This window comes from Halichoeres trimaculatus, unplaced genomic scaffold (genome assembly GCF_033239565.1).
Source record: "Halichoeres trimaculatus isolate MK-OKI-2021-1 unplaced genomic scaffold, fHalTri1.1 fHalTri1_scaffold_12, whole genome shotgun sequence".
NCBI classification, from domain to species: domain Eukaryota; kingdom Metazoa; phylum Chordata; class Actinopteri; order Labriformes; family Labridae; genus Halichoeres; species Halichoeres trimaculatus.
The window spans coordinates 18128470-18152610 of record NW_027437190.1 but is presented as its reverse complement, the minus strand read 5'-3'; the positions used below and the strand labels follow the sequence as shown (position 1 = coordinate 18152610).

The 24141-nt window shown below is 38.4% G+C and overlaps 1 protein-coding gene across 1 annotated transcript; it reads right to left on the bottom strand.

Annotated features, from left to right (window-relative positions):
* Window positions 1–305: 305 nt before the first annotated feature.
* Window positions 306–7899, bottom strand: LOC141800602 (uncharacterized). The gene is made up of 14 exons (XM_074683265.1): window positions 7757–7899; window positions 6640–6701; window positions 6194–6476; window positions 5770–5933; window positions 5393–5675; window positions 4987–5150; window positions 4618–4900; window positions 4237–4370; window positions 4008–4011; window positions 3232–3261; window positions 2572–2838; window positions 2170–2333; window positions 1793–2075; window positions 306–477 (listed from the first exon to the last, which is right to left on the bottom strand). Exons 1-14 carry the CDS (start codon window positions 7897–7899, stop codon window positions 306–308), a joined length of 2436 nt encoding a protein of 811 aa, XP_074539366.1.
* Between the last annotated feature and the right edge of the window lie 16242 nt (window positions 7900–24141).

Here is a 24141-nt window from a genome sequence, read left to right as displayed (position 1 = left end):
GTCTCTCCTGTTGTAGATGGTAATAGTGTTGATCTTGTACCTCTTCTCAAGGTCTAGTCTCCACCATGGATGCCTGTCTTTATTTGTGTGGGTACAGGATCCCTGGTGCCAGTCACTTGCACGATTTCCATCAACTGCCCTTTGTGGACTACCTCCAAATCCAATGGATGACTGAGCCACAGTCCTACCTCTTGCAATGTTGACAACTGAACAGAAATTAAATAAATAAATAAATAGACAAATGTCATCGTTAGACTATGTTTGAAGAAGAACCTGGTGTAGTTGGTGATCAAAAGGTACATGTACTAGTCACCTGCTGTAGGGATGTTTTCTGTAGGTTCACCAGTCACTTCCACCTCGCACAGAGTCAAATACTCTTTTCTGTTTGGAATCACAATGTTAACAAAGCGCCCTTCCATTCCTTTACACTGAAAGGTGTGAGAGTACCCAGCTGGGATAGAAGAGATCACTGTGCATCTAAGAGAATGAGGCAGATAAGCAAGGGTTAGGTAAAAATGATTTGCACCCTAGTACAGTGCACCAAAGTAAGCAGCCATTCAATTTGGTCTCTGATAAGCCTGCTGTAATAAAGAAAACTTTTTAAACTATCACTTGTTCACATCCCATGCTGCAAAACTCAACATCAATAAGTTAACTAAATGATCAGTGGAGGCGTTGGCCATATGAAGTGAATTTTTTATCTTTTTTTATTTATTCAAATAGCGATCAGTGTCCTACACAGGTTTACAGCTTAGGGGGACAGCAATGTTGTTGCAGGCTGGAGGGGTTCAGAGTGGAGTGTAGGAGAGGGAGTGTTGCATCCTTACTGGGCAGGCACTGGGAAATGTTTCTTTTGGTGGTTTTCCTAGCTCTATGTCTGCTATAGGGAATTTGCTTGTCTCTGTGTGTCAATGCACCCACGTGTTTGTGTATCAGTGAACGTGTCAGGGCGTAACTTTGCAATGCACAAAAAAGCACACGGATAAATGTAAATGCGACAACATACAAATGACATGCTGTCATGTCAACTATATGAATCACATAAGGTTTTTAGTCTGTTAAACTGAAAAAAAAAAAAAACAGTTACAACCAGGTTTATGATAGAGTTAACTCAGAATCACTCTCGCTGTGCTCTGGTGCTATATGGAAAATAATATTAACTTGACCCCCCCACCCCATATAGTGGTAGGGGGAACACTGGTAATAACGGTATTATATCACAGTTTTCCAACATGAAATAAGGGAAGTCATTTCAAACATGATCCTGGAAGTGTTCTGTGTTATAAGTGTACATCTTCTACGTAGAAGGTAGAAAATGTCTACTACTGTGATTGAAAAAGGCCTTTGCCCAAAATGTTTTTGGAAGAGTAGCTTATCCCATTTCAAACTTAAAGTGCACTATACTGGTGAGCAAACTGGGTCTGAGGAATAAATATATTTACAGAAAAAAAATGCATTTTTACATTTTGATTAAAAAGGGTGAGCAATTAACTTGTAACATTTTGGATGCCAATAAATTTGTTAAAACTAACATGACTAGCTTGTTGTTCAATGAGTTTTCCTAAATTGATGTTCCCTATGTTTTCAGCAGAATCTCAAAATCAAACGACTCGGACTGTAGGGGAAAAAATACATGATCAGGACATCCCAAGTAACAATGCTTTACCCTAATAATAACAGTACTGCAAAATCCATTAAGTGACAGGATATTATATCAGTGACAGTAGTAAAACTGTTTCACTCCAACCCTAGATTAAACCCTACAAAGGAGATAGATATTGTGATATTATACCTGGGATTAGCATTGCCATGGTCATCAAGACGATCTCCAATACGGATTTCAGCTCCGTTCAGTCTGTTGCTGCAGCAGTCTCTCCTGTTGTAGATGGTGATGGCGTCGATCTTGTACCTTTTTCCAAGGTCAAGTCTCCACCATGGACGTCTATCCTTATTCGTGTGGGTGCAGGATCCCTGGTGCCAGTCACTTGCACGATTTCCATCAACTGCTCTTTGTGGACTGCCTCCAAATCCAATGGATGACTGAGCCACTTTTCCACTTCTAGCAATATTGACAACTGGACAAAGAAAAAGGCAAATGTAAATGTCCGATTTTGTTTGATTTATACCTTCATGTTGTTGGCCAATCAATGGGTAAAGGTTGTAAGTCACCTGCTGTTGGATTATTTTCTGTAGGTTCACCAGTCACTTCCACCTCACACAGAGTCAAATACTCTTTTCTGTTTGGAATCACAATGTTCACAAAGCGCCCTTCCATTCCTTTACACTGAAAGGTTCGAGAATATCCAGCAGGGATGGAAGAGATCACTGTGCATCTAGGGAAAAGAGGCAGATAAAACAGAAAAAAAAAAGTGTAAAACAACTTTTATTTTAGTACAGTATATTGAAGCAAGCAGTCATTCAATTAAGTTACTTTTATTTTTTTTAAAAAACCACTTTGATTCAAAAACTTTTTAAACTTGTAATTTAACCGCAACAGTGGCATAAATCATTTCATATTTAAGTCAATCAAGTAATCAGGCTATAAAAGGGGATAATATTTTGACATTCTACCTGGTATTAGCATTGCCATTGTCATCAAGACGATCCCCAATACGGATTTCAGCTCCATTAAGCCTGTTGCTGCAGCAGTCTCTTCTGTTGTAGATGGTGACAGTGGTGATCTTGTACCTCTTTCCGAGGTCTAGTCTCCACCATGGACGTCTATCCTTATTTGTGTGGGTACAGGATCCCTGGTGCCAGTCACTTGCACGATTTCCATCAACTGCTCTGTGTGGACTACCTCCAAATCCAATGGATGACTGAGACACTTTTCCACTTCTGGCAATATTGACAACTGAACAAATAAATAAATGTCATTATTAGACTATGTTTGAGAGAACCTTATGACGTTAATTAAACAAGTACACACCCTTCCAGATCTTTAAAAAATAATCAATGCCTTCATGTTTTTAAGACTGGACTACCCTTCTCTCTCCTCTCTTGTTTAATTAAAAAAACCCTTCCAAGCCTCCATCTAGTCCAAAATGCAGCAGCTAGGCTTCAACTGGTTTTAGTAGATGGCATCACATCACTCCAGTTTTAGCCTCCCTACACTAGCTTCCTGTGAGTTTTAGAGTTGATTGTAAGATTATACTGATTACTTTTAAAGTGCCATTGGGACTTGCTCCGAGCTACATTACTGAGCTTCTGATTAAATATGAGCCGGCTCACAGCCTCAGATTCTCTGGCGAAGGTCTCCTGGTTGTTCCAAAGTCAAGGCTCAAAACTTAAGGTGATAGAGCTCTTGCCATCAGAGCCCCTCGACTTTGGAACAACCTGCCAGAAGAGATAAAACGTGAAGAGAGGGTCACTTCTTTTAAGTTACTTTTAAAACCTCACTTTTACAGACAGACTTTAATGTGATGCCGTCTTTCATCTTTATCTTTGTCTAATTTTGCTTGACTGTCTTTTAGACTTTCTCTTATCTCTTAGTTCCCACAACGTCAAGTCCATCCATTCTTTTATTTACTCCTATGTTATGTTAACATGTTAATGTAGTAAGTTCTTTTATTCAAAGTTCATCTTATCTGTAACTCACCTTTGTTTCATTTTTAATCCCTTTAATTGTATCCTTTGAGGCCTGAATTATTTTATCCTTTGCTTATTCTAATGTATCTTCGCTTAAATATTATTATTTATTATTTTATCATCACTCTAATTTCATCTTTTCATATTTGCTGTCCTGCTTTTGTTTTAACTGCCTTTTATTGCCTTCTTTCTTTTCTTAAAATAAAAAGGTTGTAAGCCTTTGTTTCAGTCCTCATGGTCTCATTTTATGTTGCACGGTTCTTGAATTGTCTGGGTTCCTATGGGTTCAATGGCTTGTGCTTTTTGCTAGGATCTTGTTTTTGTATTCTATGTATGCTTTGTTCCCTGTGCTTTGTTGTGTCCTGTATGATGTCAAAGCACTTTGTATAAAATGCTGTTTTTAAAAAATGCACATAAATTAGCCTAATAATAATAATAATAATAATAATAATAATAATAATGATAATAATAATAATAATAATAATAATAATAATAATAATAATAACTATTATTATTATTATTATTGTTATTATTGTTATTATTATTATTATTATTATTATTATTTATTTATTTATTTATTTTTAAAGAAAGCATTCAATGGGGACAAGTTTTTGTCACCTGGTCTTGGATTGTTTTCTGCAGGTTCACCAGTCACTTCCACCTCACACAGAGTCAAATACTCTTTTCTGTTTGGAATCACAACATTCACAAAGCGCCCTTCCATTCCTTTACACTGAAAGGTTCGAGAGTATCCGGCTGGGATGGAAGAGATCACTGCACATCTAGGGAAATGAGGCAGATTAAAACAAAACAAAACAAAAAAGGTTCAAAATAACTTTCATTTAAGTACAGTTTACTGAAGCAAGCAGCCATTCAATTAAGTTACTTTAATTTAAAAAAAAAAAAAGGCTTTAATTGCAAAAATTATTTAAACTTCTTATTTAACCCCAACAGTGGCATAAATCATTTCATTTTTAAGTCAATCATGCAATTAGGCTATAAAAGGAGATACATGTTTTGATATTCTACCTGGTATTAGCATTGCCATTGTCATCAAGACGATCTCCAATACGGATTTCAGCTCCATTTAGCCTGTTGCTGCAGCAGTCTCTTCTGTTGTAGATGGTGACAGTGGTGATCTTGTACCTCTTTCCGAGGTCTAGTCTCCACCATGGACGTCTATCATTATTTGTGTGGGTACAGGATCCCTGGTGCCAGTCACTTGCACGATTTTCATCAACTGCCCTGTGTGGACTACCTCCAAATCCAATGGACGACTGAGACACTTTCCCTCTTTTTGCAATATTGACAACTGATTAAAAACAACAGACAGATGAAAATGAAAGACAGATGAAACCTGATGTGGTTGGCAATAAATGGGTACAGAATTTTAGTCACCTGGTCTTGGATTGTTTCCTGCAGGTTCACCAGTCACTTCCACCTCACACAGAGTCAAATACTCTTTTCTGTTTGGAATCACAATGTTCACAAAGCGCCCTTCCATTCCTTTACACTGAAAGGTTCGAGAGTATCCGGCTGGGATGGAAGAGATCACTGCACATCTACGGAAATGAGGCAGATTAAAACACAACAAAACAAAAAAGGTTCAAAATAACTTTCATTTAAGTACAGTTTACTGAAGCAAGCAGCCATTCAATTAAGTTACTTTAATTTAAAAAAAAATGCTTTGATTGCGAAAATTATTTTAACTTCTAATTTAACCCCACAGTGGCATAAATCATTTCATTTTTAAGTCAATCATGCAATTAGGCTATAAAAGGAGATAAATGTTTTGATATTCTACCTGGTATTAGCATTGCCATTGTCATCAAGACGATCTCCAATACGGATTTCAGCTCCATTTAGCCTGTTGCTGCAGCAATCTCTTCTGTTGTAGATGGTGACAGTGGTGATCTTGTACCTCTTTCCGAGGTCTAGTCTCCACCATGGACGTCTATCATTATTTGTGTGGGTACAAGATCCCTGGTGCCAGTCACTTGCACGATTTCCATCAACTGCCCTGTGTGGACTACCTCCAAATCCAATGGATGACTGAGACACTTTCCCTCTTTTTGCAATATTGACAACTGATTAAAAGCAACAGACAGATGAAAATGAAAGACTTTGTTGCAGATAAAACCTGCTGTGGTTGGCAATAAATGGGTACAGGATTTTAGTCACCTGGTCTTGGATTGTTTCCTGCAGGTTCACCAGTCACTTCCACCTCACACAGAGTCAAATACTCTTTTCTGTTTGGAATCACAATGTTCACAAAGCGCCCTTCCATTCCTTTACACTGAAAGGTTCGAGTGTGCCCCCAAGGGATGTGAGAGATCACTGTGCATCTAGGGAAAAGAGGCAGATAATCGAGGAATGGTTCAAAACAACTTTCATTTAAGTATAGTTTACTGAAGCAAGCAGCCATTCAATTAAGTCACTGATAATTCCACTGTAATTTAGAAAACTTTCTCAACTGGCAATGTAACACTTACAATGGTGTAAAACAGTTTATAAATGGCTAAACCAAATAATCAGGCTATCACACTGTTTCACTCCCAACCCTAGATCAGACCCTACAAAGGAGATAAATATGGTGATATTCTACCTGGTGTTAGCATTGCCATTGTCATCGAGACGATCTCCAATGCGGATTTCAGCTCCATTAAGCCTGTTGCCACAGCAGTCTCTTCTGTTGGTGACGGTGACAGTGTTTATCTTGTACCTCTTTCCGAGGTCTAGTCTCCACCATGGACGTCTATCCTTATTCGTGTGGGTACAGGACCTCTGGTTCCAGTTGCTTGCACGATTTCCATCAACTGCCCTTTGTGGACCACCTCCGTATCCAACGGAGGACTGCGCCACATTCCTACCTCTTGCAATATTGGCAACTAGATAAGATTTAAAATATTGTAGTGAGTGCAGCAAGGCAAACATGAGTATACATAAAGAATTCATCAAGAAATCATTATCTACCTAGTCACGCAAGACTTTGAAAACTTTTTCTCTGTGATCTGGGAATTTCTTACTCAGTCATTTAAAGAGTTATCTTACCCTTTTGGCCACTTGCCAGTCTCAGAGAAGTGAGAAACACAAAGACCACTGCTAAATTCATCCTGTGGAAACATATTTGCACATTAATTGGGACACAGATGTAATAACATTTAAACCTTAATGAAAGAAGCAGAACAGTATTCACGTTTGACTGCAATTTCATGAGCATTTAGATGATACAAGAAGTGGTAAGAAATCAGTCCTATTTCAGTCCTTTTAATTTGGAGGAGTAGGGAGGGGACTGCTGGCCAGCATTCCACCTTTTGAGACCACAAGGGAGCCTGGTCTTAGGCAGGTCCCTGGACATGTGGAAAGTTCTCTCAGCCTTCTGTGACGCAGCGAGAACTAGGAAAACCTTGATGTTTAATTCTTGGATAGTAATCTGTAATCTACAACTTAAAAGGAGAAGTGGTAAGATCACCTTCAATTCTTTTTAGCTTTGTCTTGAAAGTTGTTCAGTTGCAGAAAGTGTTCCTTTCTAAGCTCTCTAACACAAACTCCTGTCAAGGAAGCAGTTTATTGCTAAGGTCCAACCTGCAGGGTAAGTCCAAACTGTCGCTGTTGAGACGACCGTTGGAAGAGTCCTTGCAGAATCCTCATAATACTTGGGGTTTTTTCCTGTTTTATAGAGAAGGTCACTGTTGTAGCCACCTAAAATCCATCGAGTTTTCCTTATTTGGTGGAGTTCTTATTTGTTAACTCTTTGATTGGATCATTACTAACTTTGCTGACACCATTTGATTGGATTATTAGTTGATGTAGATGATTCATTTCCCTGCCTCTTCTGTGTCAGGTAACACCACAGTTCCTCTTTTTAGGGCACAGATCACGCTGAGTCACTCTCTGACCCAACTGCAAAGTTCCTCTAAATTTCTCCACCTCACACTCAGATTGTCTTGACATCTTATTGAATGTTACGTTAATCGCATGTTCTGTAAGTGCTTCAAATCATTAATTGATTGATTGTTAAAACATCAAAATCAGTGTATCATGTATATGGCAAGTGTCTCTTGGGCGATCAGTGGGGGTCAAAAGCCTTGTTGATGAGAGTAGCTGTAGACAGGAAGAAACTGTTTCCCCTGTGTGAGGGTTTTGGTCCTGATGGACCACAGCCTACTTTAAACGTTTGATGTGTCTAGGGTGAGATGGCACGTAGAAGCCAATCACCTTCACTCCCAAACAATTGATGTGCTGCAGCCTGCCCCTGTCTTTAACCATGGCAGCAGTGTACCAAATGGTTATGGTGAGGTCCTGGGTCATGACTCAACAGTGTTAACCTGGGAATCACACAGGGTAAAGGGAGCAGGATGGACTGTGTTCTTCCTGAAGTCCACCACCACACCATTATGTTTTGTCTGCACCACATCACTGAACAAATTTTCCAGCTAATGGAATGCGAAGACCGTACTGATGGAGACGCACAAGCGCTCTGGCACATCTCTCCCTCCTCCTTCATTTCACTGCATGCGCAAAGGTGAAGGCACCTTTAATCAGAATGTTTAGAAAAGTTGGACATAACTCCGTCGGAACTGTTTCCCTGATGATCGTGACACGAAGCAGCCGCCATCAAAGTGTTTTAATCTGACAAAAGACTAAACTAACTTTGAAACATTGTTACTTTCTTTGAGAGCATATAGATTCACACTCACACTTGACCTTTGAATGACACTGTGCATTGCTGCCTGCTTAAGCAACACGTTTCCTGTTAATATTTTTTATCTGTTTGCTGCACTCCAACTCTGTATGTCCGGTACTTTGATAGCAGTTTGCCCTTCTCTTTTCTTTTAGGCTCAGCCCTACATTTTTTGTAAAGCCTATGCATATCGTGTTGTTTTGACCTTTCTTGTCTGAAGTGTGACTTTGGCTTATCTTGATTCAGTATTTTGTTTAGTAACTAATCTCCTTCTACACGGACTAAGTTTTTGATGTCAGCAAGTTAATGTTAACTTGTATCTGAACATTACCTTCAAAAAGAAGAACTTACCCAGATCTTAAGCTGTGCAACTCTTAACAACTTTTATCAATTGCTTTGTCAGTGTCCACATGTCTAAAATAGAGTACAACTTCAGCATAATATACTGGCAATTGTGGGCACTCTATTTGTCTTAATATTTGTTGAGCTTTTTTCTCTGCATGACAAAGTGTTAAATAATAAAGAGACAAAGCCAATGCTTACCTGGAATCATGCAGTCAGTCTGGATACAGTGTTCATCTGTATGAGTAAGAGCAAGTGTTTTATAGTGTTCTGCAAAGCATGATTGGCAGTTGTTTTTGTAAGAAACATTCTGGTCAAGTAAATCTTTTTAGTGTCCCAGGATTTAAAATGTCACAAGCTTGACACGTTACAGTGTGCACACCCAAAGAATCAATATTAACTCCATCAATAGTCAAGAAGAAAAAAAAAAAACTAAAATTGCAGAAATGGAGAAGAATTTGATCACCTGATGAACAGCCAGTTTGAGTTCCAAGAGTATTTTGACCTGATGCATCAAGAAGCTGCACATTATAATGGTAATGAGGGATTAATTGGTCAGCTGATAAATTTAATTTTTCAAATACTTAGACCAATGACTTTGCAAAACAAAAAAGAGAAGAAAAAAAAAAGAAATAAAAAGTAAATAATACTTGCAGACACTGTAGGCAGGGTAGGCAGTCTGGCTGCTGTTGAACCGAGTCTTTCAACACGAGTCAAATTATGCTAATAGCATAATCATTGCAATATGTTTTTTGTCATGAATATTGAAAAATCCATCTAAAATATGTCACTGGCTAAGATAATCAAGAATGTTGGGTTTTAATATGCACTGTTGTAATGTGGGGTGCATGCAGTTAGAGTGAGAAAACAAAGCTATCCCAGCCAAAATTCAAAGTTTGCAAGTAATTATTTTATAACAACTGGAGCAAAATGCATTACACAGGAGAAGAAGTAAAGGCTCTTCTCCTAGTCCACAGAAGGATATGGCCAACCAGAAACCCTCTGGCTCAAAGCTTATGTATCAGGCTACCTAGTCAGGCTTAAGCTCTGCTAACTGCAGAACCCTCAACTCAGGTGGGCTTAATCAGCTCACAAGAAAGAAACACAATCTGTCTCCCAATTGAGACGGTCTGGTAAACAGAGCATTTCCTGTCCATCACTCTCGACAACACACAGCGCCACCCTCATCGGCCAGGCTTAAGTCCTTTGCACACTGAGTACGTTTCCGCCAAAATTTACACACGTTAAAAAATAAATTTGATCCCATGTTATGTTATGTCAATTTGCAAACTCGCTCTGAAAATTTCTTCTGTCATTTTTGTCAGAAAAGGTTTGGTTTCATGTATTTTTCTCATCCGCCCAGCTCATTTCCTGGGTAGTTTGACTATTCAGAGATGCTATAGGCTACCTGCAACATCACATTTTCACATTTCTGACATACTTTCTGGACACATTTTGGGCAATGTTTAGATGATAAATGAAGCCATGTGTAAATTTGTGTGAGACGGTGTGTCTGCTTGCCTGTGTGTGTGTGCATGCTGTGCATACCTCGAACATACTGACAGTAGCTGCTCAAGACCAATTACTTGATCACTGCTTGAAGATTCAAATTTTCTTGTGCTGTGAGTTTTCACAGTTTTCACAAAGTAAATGCATCTCATTCAGTATGCAAAGTGTTTGTGCGTGAAAGTTTTCTTTTCGGACAACAGATCCAAATGACACACTCGAAAAAAAAGTGTGCAGTGACCTTTACACTACTTTTCAAAGACATTAATAGCTATGTTTTTTTCCTCAAAGGATTTAAATTTATGAACACAGAATTTTTCTATAATCATAGGATTTATGAAAAAGAACTGCTTTTCCTCAGTATATTACTTAAAAAGACCCTATGCAACACATTTTTCCACAGTATAACAAAGTCTTCTTTAATGTTTTAGAACTACAATCACATAGTTGCTGCCAGAAATCCTTCACAACTGGATAAAACAGGACTCCTTCTTGAGGTTGACTATGTCCATCATCTTTGGTATTCAAGCAAAGTGAATCTTGGGTTATGTGAGACGAAGAAGGATTCATCGAACCCGTCCTTTGTGGCACCCTCAAAGGGGGCCACATTTGGCGGCTGCACTTTGGAGGAGCCTTTCAAATGGGACAGCCTTCGACGCACCACTGTGTCATAGTTGGTCTTCAAATTGGTCTTTAATTTAACTCACATTAAATATAACAGACATTGGCCAGCCTGCTAGCTAGTTTTTGTCATGGGTAGGTGTAGAACCAATATCTGCCAACCACTACTGCAGAATTTGAGAGTTATATGTAGGACATCCTGTTGTGTAAAGAACAGGGAAATGTCATTACAGTGTTTCCCAGAACAAATAAAGAGCTGCCAGCAGACCACTGTCCTCTTTGCTACAGATTGTGTCATACTGGAAATCAATGTTTAAAAATAACATTGCTGAACATACTATAGAGCGTGGAGGTATCTTGTGATTTTTTTTTTTTTTTCAGAGCTAATAAACACTTAGAATATGTAGCACTTGAGAATAATATTGATGAAGAAAATTAACATGTGGCAAGGATTTTTTTTCTTTCTCCTTCTGATGCAGTCTGACTGACTCCATCTTACCCATTAGCTATTCAGAAATGTTGAGGGGTTAAAAAAAACATCCCCAAAATCGCCATAGCAACTGCATGAGCCTATCAACAGCTCTGCTATTTTTTGGCCCGATTCCACAGCATCCCTGCCTCTTCTTCCCATCCTGTCTCAACTATCTAATATATCATTCACCCTTTCATTTGCTTTTAGAGCTTGACTGACTTCTCTCAATATGTGCAACCTTTCAACTTAAACAGCAAGAGGTCCGCCTGGTAAGATAACTCTATTTTTGAGGGTCCCCAAAAGCATTTTGGCAATTGGTTTTCACAAGCCCTCATATACAACGCAGATATTAAAGTACATAATGTACAGTACAGTGTTTACGCATTTCAGTGGAATAAACTTTTCTTTACAGAAACTCTGCACATCTTAGTTTATGACTTTTTGCACCAATCAAATTCAGTATTTTTAATTCAAAGCTCTGTTTTTGGCAGCTAACTTTTGAATCACAATATTAACTTAAACTGCTTTACACATTTGTTGATTTAGATCTTCTTCTTTTTTTCTTTTGAAAGCCCTGATCGTTTCCACTTCTTTGTCCCTTCCCCACATGTATCCTCCCAAAATACACAGTCTGGTTCATCCCATCACTCATGATCTCTTCCTCAGTTGACTTTTCCTATCAGCACTTTGTTACATTAAGTCTCCCCTCAACACAACTCAAGACTTAATGCTTTCTTTCAAGATCTGTTTTGACAGCAGGGCAGCTTCATGAGAAAAGTCTGACGTTTAAAACCAACATTGTTACAGTTGAATGAAATTGGGTATTTCCAGCTGCATGTTAAAAACAACACGCGAGAGCACTGAACAAGACTGTTTGCATTTGCAGGAGAGAAAGGATGTGTACTTATCAAATGATTTTTAGACATGTCTCAGAAAAAGTTAATAAGATACAAAGAATTTCCAGATAAACTTGGCCAAGTACTTAGAGAGAAAGCAACACCTTAAATTGTGAAAGGCTGTCTTCTTTTTATTGAATAGGCCTCCTCTGTGCACCAGCTGCTTTGATTTTACCATTACCCCTGTACCCCTTATCCAAGTTTTTCTCCAGCACCCTCTTGTCTTTGGCTACACCCCATCCACCAATTTTTTCCTTCATCTAACATCTGAACTACCCTGTCCCCTCAGCATCCTGTGTGACCACCTCTGTCCTGCATTTCCTTCCCATTCCGTCTCACTTATCTAAAATACATTCTTTAACTTGCTTTTAGACCATATCTGCCTTTTCTCAATATATGTGCAACTTTTCAACATAAACAGCAACTGGCCCATTTTTAAAGATCACTGGGGGTTTGAGGGTCCCCAAAAGCAGTTCTAAACATGTGTTTAATATATATATATATATATATATATATAGATAGATAGATAGATAGATAGATAGATAGATAGATAGATAGATAGATAGATAGATAGATATAGATATATAGATATAGATATATATTTATTACACAGCAAACTTTTCTGACTTACAGCGTCTCGCTATGCCTCTGTCATGTCACGTCTCTTCCTCATATCCATGCTGATCTCTCATCCAAACACAAAAAGCGCATTTCTCTCACCCCTACTGAAAAACATGATTTACTTTTATAGACACTGTAAAGGTAGCGAAGGCAGACACTTTAATATTGGCCACTGAAACAAAAAGAAAAGTGGATTTATAAATCTTCTCTTCTTTGTCTTTTCATTTGATTAGTCATGCACTACAATTTTGTAATTTACTAGAATTCAAAGTCTTTATTTGGGGACCCAGATATCCCACACACACACACACACACACACACACACACACACACACACATATATATATATATATATATATATATATATATATATATATAATATATATATATATATATATATATATATATATATATATATATATATATATATATATATATATATAAGCATATGATAACAAAAGTTTTTATAAACCTGAATGTCTATATGACACGTTGGCACATGTTAGAGAGCAGTCAAATCACCCAGACATTGCTGTGTCCACTGCCTGACAGTCTTCCATAAGGGACTCCACATCGACTGCTTTCTCTGAGTACTTAACCTCTTGTTACAGAAGGGGGCGGTAATAAAATGGTCTGTGATATGGTTAATGTTCACACCATCTGGTCCCTTCCTACAAGCTTGTCCACAGTCTGGAAACGTCATTACACATTACGTGGCACTAGAAATGAGTGGAGATGGATCTATTTATTTGGGTAAAGTCAGGCATGAACTGCAGAAAATTCTTATTCTAAACAACTAATGGTTAATTCTTGGATTGCGTTAAAATTTTGAATGACTTGATTTTAAAGGACATGTTGGTATAAAGTTTTCAGTCTGTATCAGTTCCATTGATTCTGCTTAGTCAAACTAGATTTCGTTTTACTTTCACTGTTGAGGGGTCAGTACTGAGAATGGGATATGGTATTTGAAATACTTTACCACTGCATAGGCTGACCATAATTTGAAAACCCCAAAAGAAGACACCCTACCTGGCCTCTTGAAGAATAAAAAATATCCAAAGGTACTCAAGATGATCAAGTGGTTTGATAAACCTTCATTTATTTAAAACACTTGTTTTCTTTTGAATAGAGCCTCACCACATGCTGAAATAAAAAGAAAAGAGAGGTAGCCCATTGCATGAATATATTTCTCTTGTACAAAAAAATTAATTAATTATTGTAGGTAGTTTGCAGGATTTTCCTGAAAACTAAACAATTTAGAAATAAACCTGCTAAATCATCACTTCTGGGCCTCGTTACATGTGTGTCAGTGTCTGTGTCTGCCTCAAACCCTCTCCTCTGCCTTTGTGTAGATATTTTGATTGATTAAAATAAAACAGAATAAAAATGAATAAATAAATATTTTAGTGGTCTATTAACTGTATCTATCTCTAAGGAAAGTTTTTCGGAGCAAAAGCACATCATGTCATATCCAATTTGGCCTGTAACCAGTGAGCTAAATGTACAGCATAACACAGTACTTTAACCAAAGGGTTGGCAATGAACCTGAGTTAGCACACTCACCTCTGACACAAGGGCTAAGGGTTTAAACTTCATCAAGCAACATTTATCTCATTACATAGTCTTTTGATCATTCTAGGTTGATTACAATATGATTACTGTTTTCTTTTTTCTTTTTCTTTGAGTTTGTTTCAGTTGAATATGTGCAGATATTTCTTACATGTAATAACTAGATCTTTCAGTAGCGCAGAAAACCGCTCCTTTTCAACAACAGCCTTTCTTTTCAAAAGGATGACTCCTTACGGTGTGCTCGTATACTTCAGAATGTATTCGTTGCATCTGCGAAGACACCACATATTTGACAGAAGCAAGCAAGAAAGACAGAAAGAAGGATAAAAAGGGGTGTTAAGAGGGAATCTCAGTGAAAGAACAGACTCTACACGGGCTCTCCAGGGAAGCACTCTCTGCTCAATCGCTTGCTCTCAGGTCCCCTCTAATGACATCTCTAGCACCAGATTGCCTCCCCTTGCTAGAGTACTTGTTTCAGTCTATTTTTCCAGAGAGCTGTTCCTAAAATGGGGTGTTGAGCATGTGGAGGTGGGAGGGGGCAGTCTCTCAGACAATCAAATGATAGGATTTTCTCTTCCAATCATTTTTGATAGCGCGTCTCTATCCTTTTTTTTTTTTCTGGCTTCTGTTGCAAGAGAAAATGGAAAGACTTGGCATGAATGAAAAAAAAAATAACACTGAACAGGTCCTGACGTTAGTTGCTATCAGGTTCATAAGGATTACCTTCTTTGATTGTTGGGAAATTTTCAACTTGTTTGTCTTACATTTCACCTTTACACAGACCTGAATACCAATGCTCTTCCTCCTCTCTGCAGGACTTGTACTTCTGTCTGTATAAAGACACTTTGGTCTTTCCTTTTAAATTCTTTCCTTTTTAATTCTTAAAATGGAATAGAAAATTTTATACGGTGATGTAATACACCAGAATTTAACCTCATTTCACCCAAGAAACTCTAAACGAAGTTAAAATCAAAGCTGTAACCTCTATCTGTTGAGAGCTCTCTTTAAGTTTAGTCTATGACATCAACAGTTCATGACTCCATTTAAATATATGCATTTCTGATTATATACATCACATAAAGCAATCAAAAACCACATTAAAATGTCTGTCTTGTCCTTTTCCTTTAGTCTTACTTGCCATTGTGGCTGTTGTTCCAGCCGCTTGAGCCTGGTGGCAGCAATCAGTCATCCAAATCGCCAGCATAGAACCTGAATTGTAGCAGAGATGGTTTCATGCCTTATGTGGCATTTCTGAAACTTTTAAATGTCATTTCCTTTCCAAATGTATCAGATTGATTGGATTAAGCAAATCACCTTTTAGAGCCGATAATGTCAAGCAAAACCGATTTGTTTTTGCTTCTTTGGCTGACTAAATGCCAATTTAGCACTGATAGGACTTGTCCTCACAGTACCTCTTCTTCTGAGGGGAGCGACAATAAAGGATTTAACCCAGGGAAAAGGAAGGAGGGAACAAAGTAGCACAGCTAGAGGATTCATCAACAAACTTGGGGAAATCAGCATCTGAACTCTATCTTTTGGACAAAACAAACTTTAACATAAATTCTACTCTGAATCCATTATATATGTTGCATATCTGCTTTCATTGTTAGAATTAACCTTCTTCAAGTTCCATTTCAGATTTTCTTTGGAGTTTAAGTCAGATGACTATGATGGCAACTCTAGAATATTCCAGGACTTTGGGGTTTGTTTGGGATCATTGTCCCATTGGAAGGTCCAAAGACACCCAAGCTTTTGCTTCCCCACAGATGGCATGCCATTTTCTCCTAGAGTTACCTGGTACTTGATTGTAACCATCTTGCGCTGCACATGTTGCAGAATTTCAGTGCCAAGAAAAGAAAATCAGCCCCAGAGCATCACCAAGCAACTGCCATGCTTCACTGCAGGTATGGTGTTCTTTTCAACTTGAGCTGCTGAATCATAGGTCCTAGAAATTTCAGGGTTTTTTGTCATCGCTCCACAAAACAGACTCTCAAAACGTCTGCTGCTTATGTATGTGTTTTATGCATATGTTGCATGCTGGAGCTGACTTTTATTACTATTGAGGGTCAGCAGAAAAAAGTGTCTTGAAGTTAAACGAAACAAATGTGTTAATGTTCTTTCAACTTTTTACTTGCCACCTAAGCTTTCAGCTGTTTCTCTAGATACATTTGTCTGAGATCATTGTATATCCCCTCTCTTGTGCTAGGCACTAAACTTTTATCTGAACCGCCTGGACAAGTCTCTGTACTAGGCACCTTTTCAATGTGCTAGCAAATGTAACCATCAATAAACACTTTTAAGTTTGTTAATTTGCCAATGAGTCTAATTTGCAACTGGGGTTAAATAATTTGGAGTATAGCTGTGCACTTATGGCATCCATAGATTTTAACAAACAGTACCATATGAAGTAAAGCACAGTTCATCTGTGATATTCAGAAGTTGTCACATCCCTAGATGGTATGGCTTCTGACTAATTTTGCAATGTATTTTTTTGCTACATTTCTTTACACAGTACATATATCTCAATATTTTTATATCTATTGAGCCACTCTAACTCTTTAATGCATAAAATGAGGCTAGTATGATGACTTTTGATTCGTCACTCTGACATTTCTTCACTAATCTGCTGTAATCAGAGTCACAGATCTGTTGTTCAGTCATTTTAGCTGAGCACATTGTGAAATCATGACATAAAGAACATCAGGTTTCAACGTTGGCCTGATAAAACAGCAGAAGCCCTTAACTTGACCCTCCCGCATTTCTCACAATGAATGCTCAAAACTTTTAACCTGCTACTCTCAACAGTTCACACTGTCTTTTCATAGTTTTTAAATTGGAGTCAGACATAGAACATTTGGACGAACTTTTCAGCCACATTGATTTTTACAACTGCAATAATTAAACTCGTGCAAACCCTATAAAACCAGATGTTTAGGTTCAAGTTTGGCATGGATTTCAAAAGAGGCAATATCTGCAGTATGGTCTTTTTCAAAGACTTTCAGGTGGGCTGGTCAGGAAATGTGTTGCTGATTATTTGAAAACAGTTTTGTATGTTGGGGAAAAACATCTTAAGGGAATAATTACTGAAAAAAGTCCTTTATCTATTGAAAGAATACAACTTGTCTGTACAGTAGGATACAGTTTTTACTTTAACAGCCTTAAAATCCCTCTATTCCTTCTGTACATCTGTGTCCCTTCACCCCCCCTCCTTCTCCTACACAGCCTCTTTTTACTCCCCTTCATTTGTTTGTCACCCTCTGCTATCGTCCTCTTCTAGCCTCTTGATCCTGTCCCCCCTTCTACAGTTAGTCACCCCCACCCTCCTCCCTAATGCACACCCATCCCTCTCTTCCCCCTGCTCACAGGAGGGTCAAGTGCACAGGCTTTTGTCTCAAAACATGTGGAGGGAATTAATTGGCTCCAGCGTTTGGCTCTTTCCACCCGACTGCTTCTGTGTGGCTGTCACCTGGCTCGCGCTCCCACTTCTCTTTCTTTGGTTACCCCACCCTCCTCTCATTCTCTCTCTCACAACCTTCTCCCACCTCCTTGTTTTCCCCTTTTTTTCCCTCTTTCAATGGTTGTCCCCCTTTTTTCTCTCACTTTGCTCCCTGTGTCGAGGCCCCCTTGTAAGATCAAGCCCTGAGCTGCAGCTGAAGGACTCTCACATTGCGTCTAATAAGGGAGGATAATGTGTGCTGTTGTAGGTGATGGGTGTATAAGATGAGACAGAGTAGGAGGGAGAAACAGACAGACATAGGGAGAGAAAGACAGAGAGAAACAGGAATAGACATATTTAAGAATGTAAGCATTATACATGTAGGTATTTGATGCACAAAAATTGATGGTTTTCTCAGTTTTACAAAATGTGTCACAGTTAACTTTTATTATTCTCAAAGAGCACAGCCCAACACGCAAGCTAAATGGAAATTACTTGAATAACATACAATAGTCAATAAAAAAATAATAATAAACAAGACATCCACACTCTGGTAAAATGATCTCTTTGGTTTTGGATTTTGGACCCTGGAAGTTAAAGCACTGAGCTCTATTTCCTTGTAAAGATGCTCTTACTTTAACCAAGACTTTTGTCCTCTTATATCTGCATTACTCTTTTTGTGCCTACAACTCAAAAAATTTAAGCTACGGATAAAAGTCACTTTTTTAAGAAGCTGTACAGATGGATGACGATACTCCCTTCTTTTTACCGGCTCTCCTCCAGCTAACCACCCGCCCATTCTTACATTGTCACAACTGTCACATATTCAAAATGAAAGGAGGAAAAAAAAAACCTGTTTTGCAGGGAGCCAGAGACTGATATAAAATCATCCCATTCCACTTCCTTATCCTCTTTTATCCCTACCCATCAGTCTTCCCACCCACCCATCCTCACACCGCCTCACATCCTCACACCCTAAAAATCAGATGCATTAAATAAAAAAACTGCTAATTTCATTTCCCCTCTTCCCTCTCCTCTTTTTTTTTCTCTTACCCCAATTACCAGACTCCCCCCTTCTTCCTCCCATCTCCCCCTCCCTGCACCCCTTCCTAAGAAAGAAGGATAAATCAGGCTGCATATTAATTGTATTCAAAGGGGTGGGGGGGACCATGTGCCTGGCGTACTCCCTGTTTCCATGACAACCGGCACAGGATCCATAAAGATTTCAGGGGCAAATGGGGCTGGAAGAGTGGGGGTCACCCCAAAAGAGGATAAGCATAATTACAGAGAGATAGACAGGCAGTGAGGGACTGTGGAGGTCTGTAAGCGAGTGTCCCAGCCAGACAGATACTGTAAACAGTCTGCGTGGAATTTACAGCTGAAACATGAACTGTATATTTTGATGAATAAATTCTATATCACTTCTCTGCTGTTTAGGTCTTAACTTTTGAACATGATTGTTTGTTTTAATCGTCATTCAAATAACTGCAAAGGTTTGCTTCTGCATCTCGCTGATAAACAGTTTGTTATATTTGTGTACTTATTGTTTTATAGTAACACCATTCTGTGCAGTAGAGCTACATAATGCATGTGAACATGTCAGCCTCAAGTCTGTTCAACTTGACTTGACTTGGCATACATTCAATGAAGTGAACTGGGTTTTCAGCTGATTTAACACAGCATATGGCCTGATGTGAGTACTCACCCAAGGTAGTCTATATGTTCAAGTATTTTCTAAGTATATGCATATTAAACAATGCTAATTGATTTGGAAGCTGAATTTCTGAAGAAATAATTATCTTGTATCCATCCCATCTGTTGGGTTTGGAATCTGTTTGCTTTAGACAGACACTCGAGAGACATGTAAACGTGTTTGGTTTTAATGACAAAGTGCACGTATGACCAAAGGAGATGTGGAGTTATAACTGTGTTTAGGGAAAAATCAACAACATATTGCAATTTAAAAGTCTGCATGAGTACAAAGACAAAAAGGATGTTTGCAAAATTTGACCACAGAACACTTTACACTGTTTACTGTTGAGTCCTCTATTTACAATTTGTCTCCTGGTCTGTCCACAAGCATCACATTCACAGTAAACACCCAACAGTTTGATTGTTTAGTGTTCACCTGTACCTGCGTTACAGGTGCACACTGTTTTCTTTTGCACCTGCTAACCCTCCTATAATGCCAGATGAACCAAAACAGTCAAACCACAACACAGTTATTAAATTACAATTAAAACAAGTTCTGCATTATGCACTATGAACACCTTGAGAAAAAAAAAAAAACACAATATTGTTGTTGGCGCATTTTCCCTGTCAAAAAAATCAAATCAAGTATATTGATACCAAATGAGACAAATGTAACTATAGGGATGGTATGAATTTAATGGAATAAAATTAACTTTATTTTCCCACACTTGATGACACCACTGCCTTGTTAACACCTCTTATTACATGGCTGTGTTCAGCACAGGATTCTGATTGGTTGTTACATTGTTACGTTTCATTTGGTCTCTTATTTCTTGCTGGCACACAGTTGCCATGAGGAACACACTGTTGCTCAGGAATAATCATATCAGTAAGCAGAGAGAAGTTTGTTTAGTGGAGGAAAAAAAGGGAGATGTTAAAAACAGGATGCAACAGATCATAGGTCTTCACAGATTTAATAAAAAGGAACAAATAAAATAAAATTGCATACATTTTCTACTCAGTGCCAAACTATGATTCTGTCTGCACTTGAAGCCACTTTCGCTCCTTTATCATCAATCAACAAAAGCCTTATAAAGTATCTTTTTTAACCAAGATAATGCTTTTTTTTAGGCATTCCAATTTGACTTTGCTTTGAAATATTGAGAACCAGTTGAATCAAGTTAAAGATCAGTGACTGACTGTACAGTCTGGATCATGTTCAGTGTTTTGTCTTTTATGGCTGTTCTTATGAGTCTCAGGGAATTCGATGATCTCATCTTCCTGCTCTGCTCAGGTTTTTGGACTTTTTCAAGCTCCCGCTAAAACTACAGTATTTGTCAGTCATTTCTTTATCTATAAACATCGACTTAACATAACAGGACAGTTTTTTTTCATGTGGATTGTTCAAGTCCCACACTGCTGCTCCTCACTCTCACTTTCGAAGTATGCATAGGCAGAGCTAGCACACAGAAAGGCATCTTTTTCATGCTGACGGGAAGGCATCTTATTGTTTCTGATGCAGAGTTTTGAAGCAGATTGTCGACAGGGGCCATATTGAAAATGCTGACTCAACATAGTTTTGTTCTGGTTAAGATGACATAAAGATACAGGCCAGTTGCCACAGACAGCAACTATGTGCCCACCTGCCAGTCAAGTAAGCAATATGGTTTCTGCTTGGTTAAAACTTGTCATTGTGACACACCTTTGATCTCACATTTACAAGTGACAAACAAAACAAACAAAACTTTTTTAAACAATATTTACTTTACTTTTCAGCTGCTTGCCCAAGCTAAACAGTCAAATGGTAATTTTTACTTGGGCCACCATAAACACAAATAGTTTTTAATACTGTGAGGAATTTGTGAGCTGATTTCTGCTTATGATAGCAAAACTCAAGTAACGCTACCAGCCAACACTGTCGAGTCCTGGGGTGTTTTTGATAGGTGGCTGTCAGCTGTGGTTTTGAGTTTAGCTGCAATAAAACACAGACTTGAGTTAAATATAAGTTGGGACTTCATGTGTTGTGAGACTGATACAGCGTTATCTGTTTGACAGAGTGTTGAAAGGTTCTGTGTTCCTCACTTGATAAACATCTATTCGAGAAGTTGTTTTCACTAGGTAAGAAGGTTTCATGATGCTGTGTTAACCCTCTAAGCCCCGGCCTCTTCTTTGGGTCTCTGTTCAATTGTCATTTTTCTAGCAGAGTGTATCTCTGCATCTACAAGGTCTATTTCGTTCCGGTATTGTAATTAAGAGAACACTTTTTATTTTCAAAGGTGTCAGTATTGGTATTTATATCACCAGCTCAGAGTACGACTCAAACAAACAGGAAGTTGAAGTATAACTGGAAGGCATTTGATAGCTAAGTTCCTCCTGTTTATTCTGATATGTAATATGTATATTAGACATGACACAAGTGCTTTGTTTGATGCCTTTTGTTTCGGAGTGACCTCAAATTCCCCCAGTTAGGGGACCTTTGGGCTTAAAAGGTCAAAGGTGGATCTGAGGTGGATGGTGTATTTAATTAAGAGGTGTTGTTTTGCACCAGATTTATTGTAGGTTTTAGCTGTACACACAAAAAGTCTAGGTCTTGAACTGCGCAGACCAAACTTTGAAGTGTGCACAGGTTCTCAAATCATTTATCTTGCATGTCAGTACTGTACTTGGAAAAAGTTGACACACCCCTTTTTGTCCTGAGGAATCAAAACATAGGCAGTCAAGCTTTGCAACACACACACACACACACACACACACACACACACACACACACACACACACACACACACACACACACACACACACACACACACACATATGCACAGATCAGTGCAGAGGCTTTATGTATTATGCATGAATTTGGTTTAATTGCGTGGATCCTATTTGCATAACCTCTCCCAGTTTGATCAAATATGCTCATCTATTTTGCAGTCCTCTGACCTTGGCTGTGGGCAGGTTACTTCATGTCTTTGTGTGTGTGTAAGTATACAAGATGTTCAAGTGTACACATATTCTGTTGCAGGCACTCATATACACTCATTATGTACTGTGTGTGTGTGTGTGTGTGTGTGTGTGTGTGTGTGTGTGTGTGTGTGTGTGTGTGTGTGTGTGTGTGTGTGTGTGTGTGTGTGTGTGTGTGTGTGTGTGTGTGTGAGAGAGAGATAGAAAGAGAGAGAATAGATGGGCTTTGGCTTAACCTGTCTTGACTCCTAATAGCTCCTTTTATTGGTGCTAAAGCTGTTCTCATGAATGGACCTGGCACCACATGCAGACTGGCTCTCAGAACAAACGTTATTGACATGTTGATCTTAAATTGGTCACATGCTTGGAGCTAAATTCAGAAATCTTTAATCAGTCATAAAGTGAAACCAACCACACTGTTTTAACCAACAGTGAGATTTGCTATCAAAGTTTGCTTTTTGGCCCAAGACTGAATGATTTTGTTGTATCAGCCAGTGTTACAAATTTACACCTGATGCATTTGTTCTGACAGTGAATAACTCAGGGACTATTACTTATGTTGTAACACACACATGAGAACATTCACTCATGCTTTAAAAAAGGAGGAAGTTGCTAGCATAAATGAGTATTTGCTTGGAAAAACAAAAATGGCAACATGTACTAAACTGACTAAAAAAAAAAGAGAGAAAACATTCAGTAGATCGAAAAATGGCCTGCAGAGCACTTTTTGGATAAATTCAGGAACTTGGGATGTTTCTCTAAAATGGTTCATTGATTCTTGATTTTAGTCTCACCTCACTGACGGTGAACTGAACAGTGTGAAGGACAGATTACGACTACTTCTTTTTTAACTAGTCACAAGTTATAAAGAAAGTTGTAAAGCTCAGAGAACAAAAGAAATCACTTGTAACAAGTTTAAACTCTCTCATCTTCAATTAAAAAAGTTTAAGGTAGAAGAAACAGTGGAGTTAATTGTACTTTTCTTGAGTTGTATCACAAGAACATACTTTTCAGCAGCACACACATACATAATTGGAACATTCGTAACGCGCAATTTCCAAGTTTCTAATTCAGTCTGTTTGAACTTCTGTACACAGCCAGTACTTGGTTTTTCATCAGATACTCACACCATCATTTAGTTGACTTGTCTATTGACAGCTTGTGGCCAAAATATCCAGACTAGAAAATTCCTTCCACAGTCAAATAAAGCCAGAACACAATGTATCGGAACACAGCTTGCTCAGAAACAACCCATTTTACAGCCATGAACTTGTGCACTGATCATTCGTCCATTATGAAACACATGATAGCAGATGCACCAGTTTTTTTTTTACAGTAGGTTTTAGCTGTTATGGGTTTCTATATAAAATACCTGAGGGGTGTATGTCCAGTTTCTTTCTCTGCACCAGTCAACCTAGCTCCAAACACTGAACGAAAAGATCTCTTGCACCTGCCAAGACGGCAAAACGATCTGTACTCATTTCTAATTTCCTACTTTCCTCTTTACTCGACTCACAGTGAAGCAGTAATTCAAGTCATGACTAAGGCTCACCTTTAACATCTGACTATCTAATGCTTACAATATGGATTGACATGGGCCAAGCCAAAGCAATCACTATTGGTTTCATAAAGCTGAAAGCAGTTATTTGAACACTGTAGGAACGACAATGTACTTTTAAATCATCAATACCTTTTACCTTATTCACATCTCAGGACATCATCTGAGACAACCAGCCACATCACCCTGGCCTCTGGG

Excerpts from the sequence above, each read along its gene's own strand:
- LOC141800602 (XM_074683265.1), bottom strand. The coding sequence starts at position 7,899 with ATGACCCAGGACCTCACCATAACCATTTGGTACACTGCTGCCATGGTT. Across the intron at positions 5,934-6,193 it reads AATGGCAATGCTAACACCAG|ATGCACAGTGATCTCTCACA; the intron begins GTAGAATATCAC and ends TCTTTTCCCTAG. Across the intron at positions 4,371-4,617 it reads AATGGCAATGCTAATACCAG|ATGTGCAGTGATCTCTTCCA; the intron begins GTAGAATATCAA and ends TCATTTCCCTAG.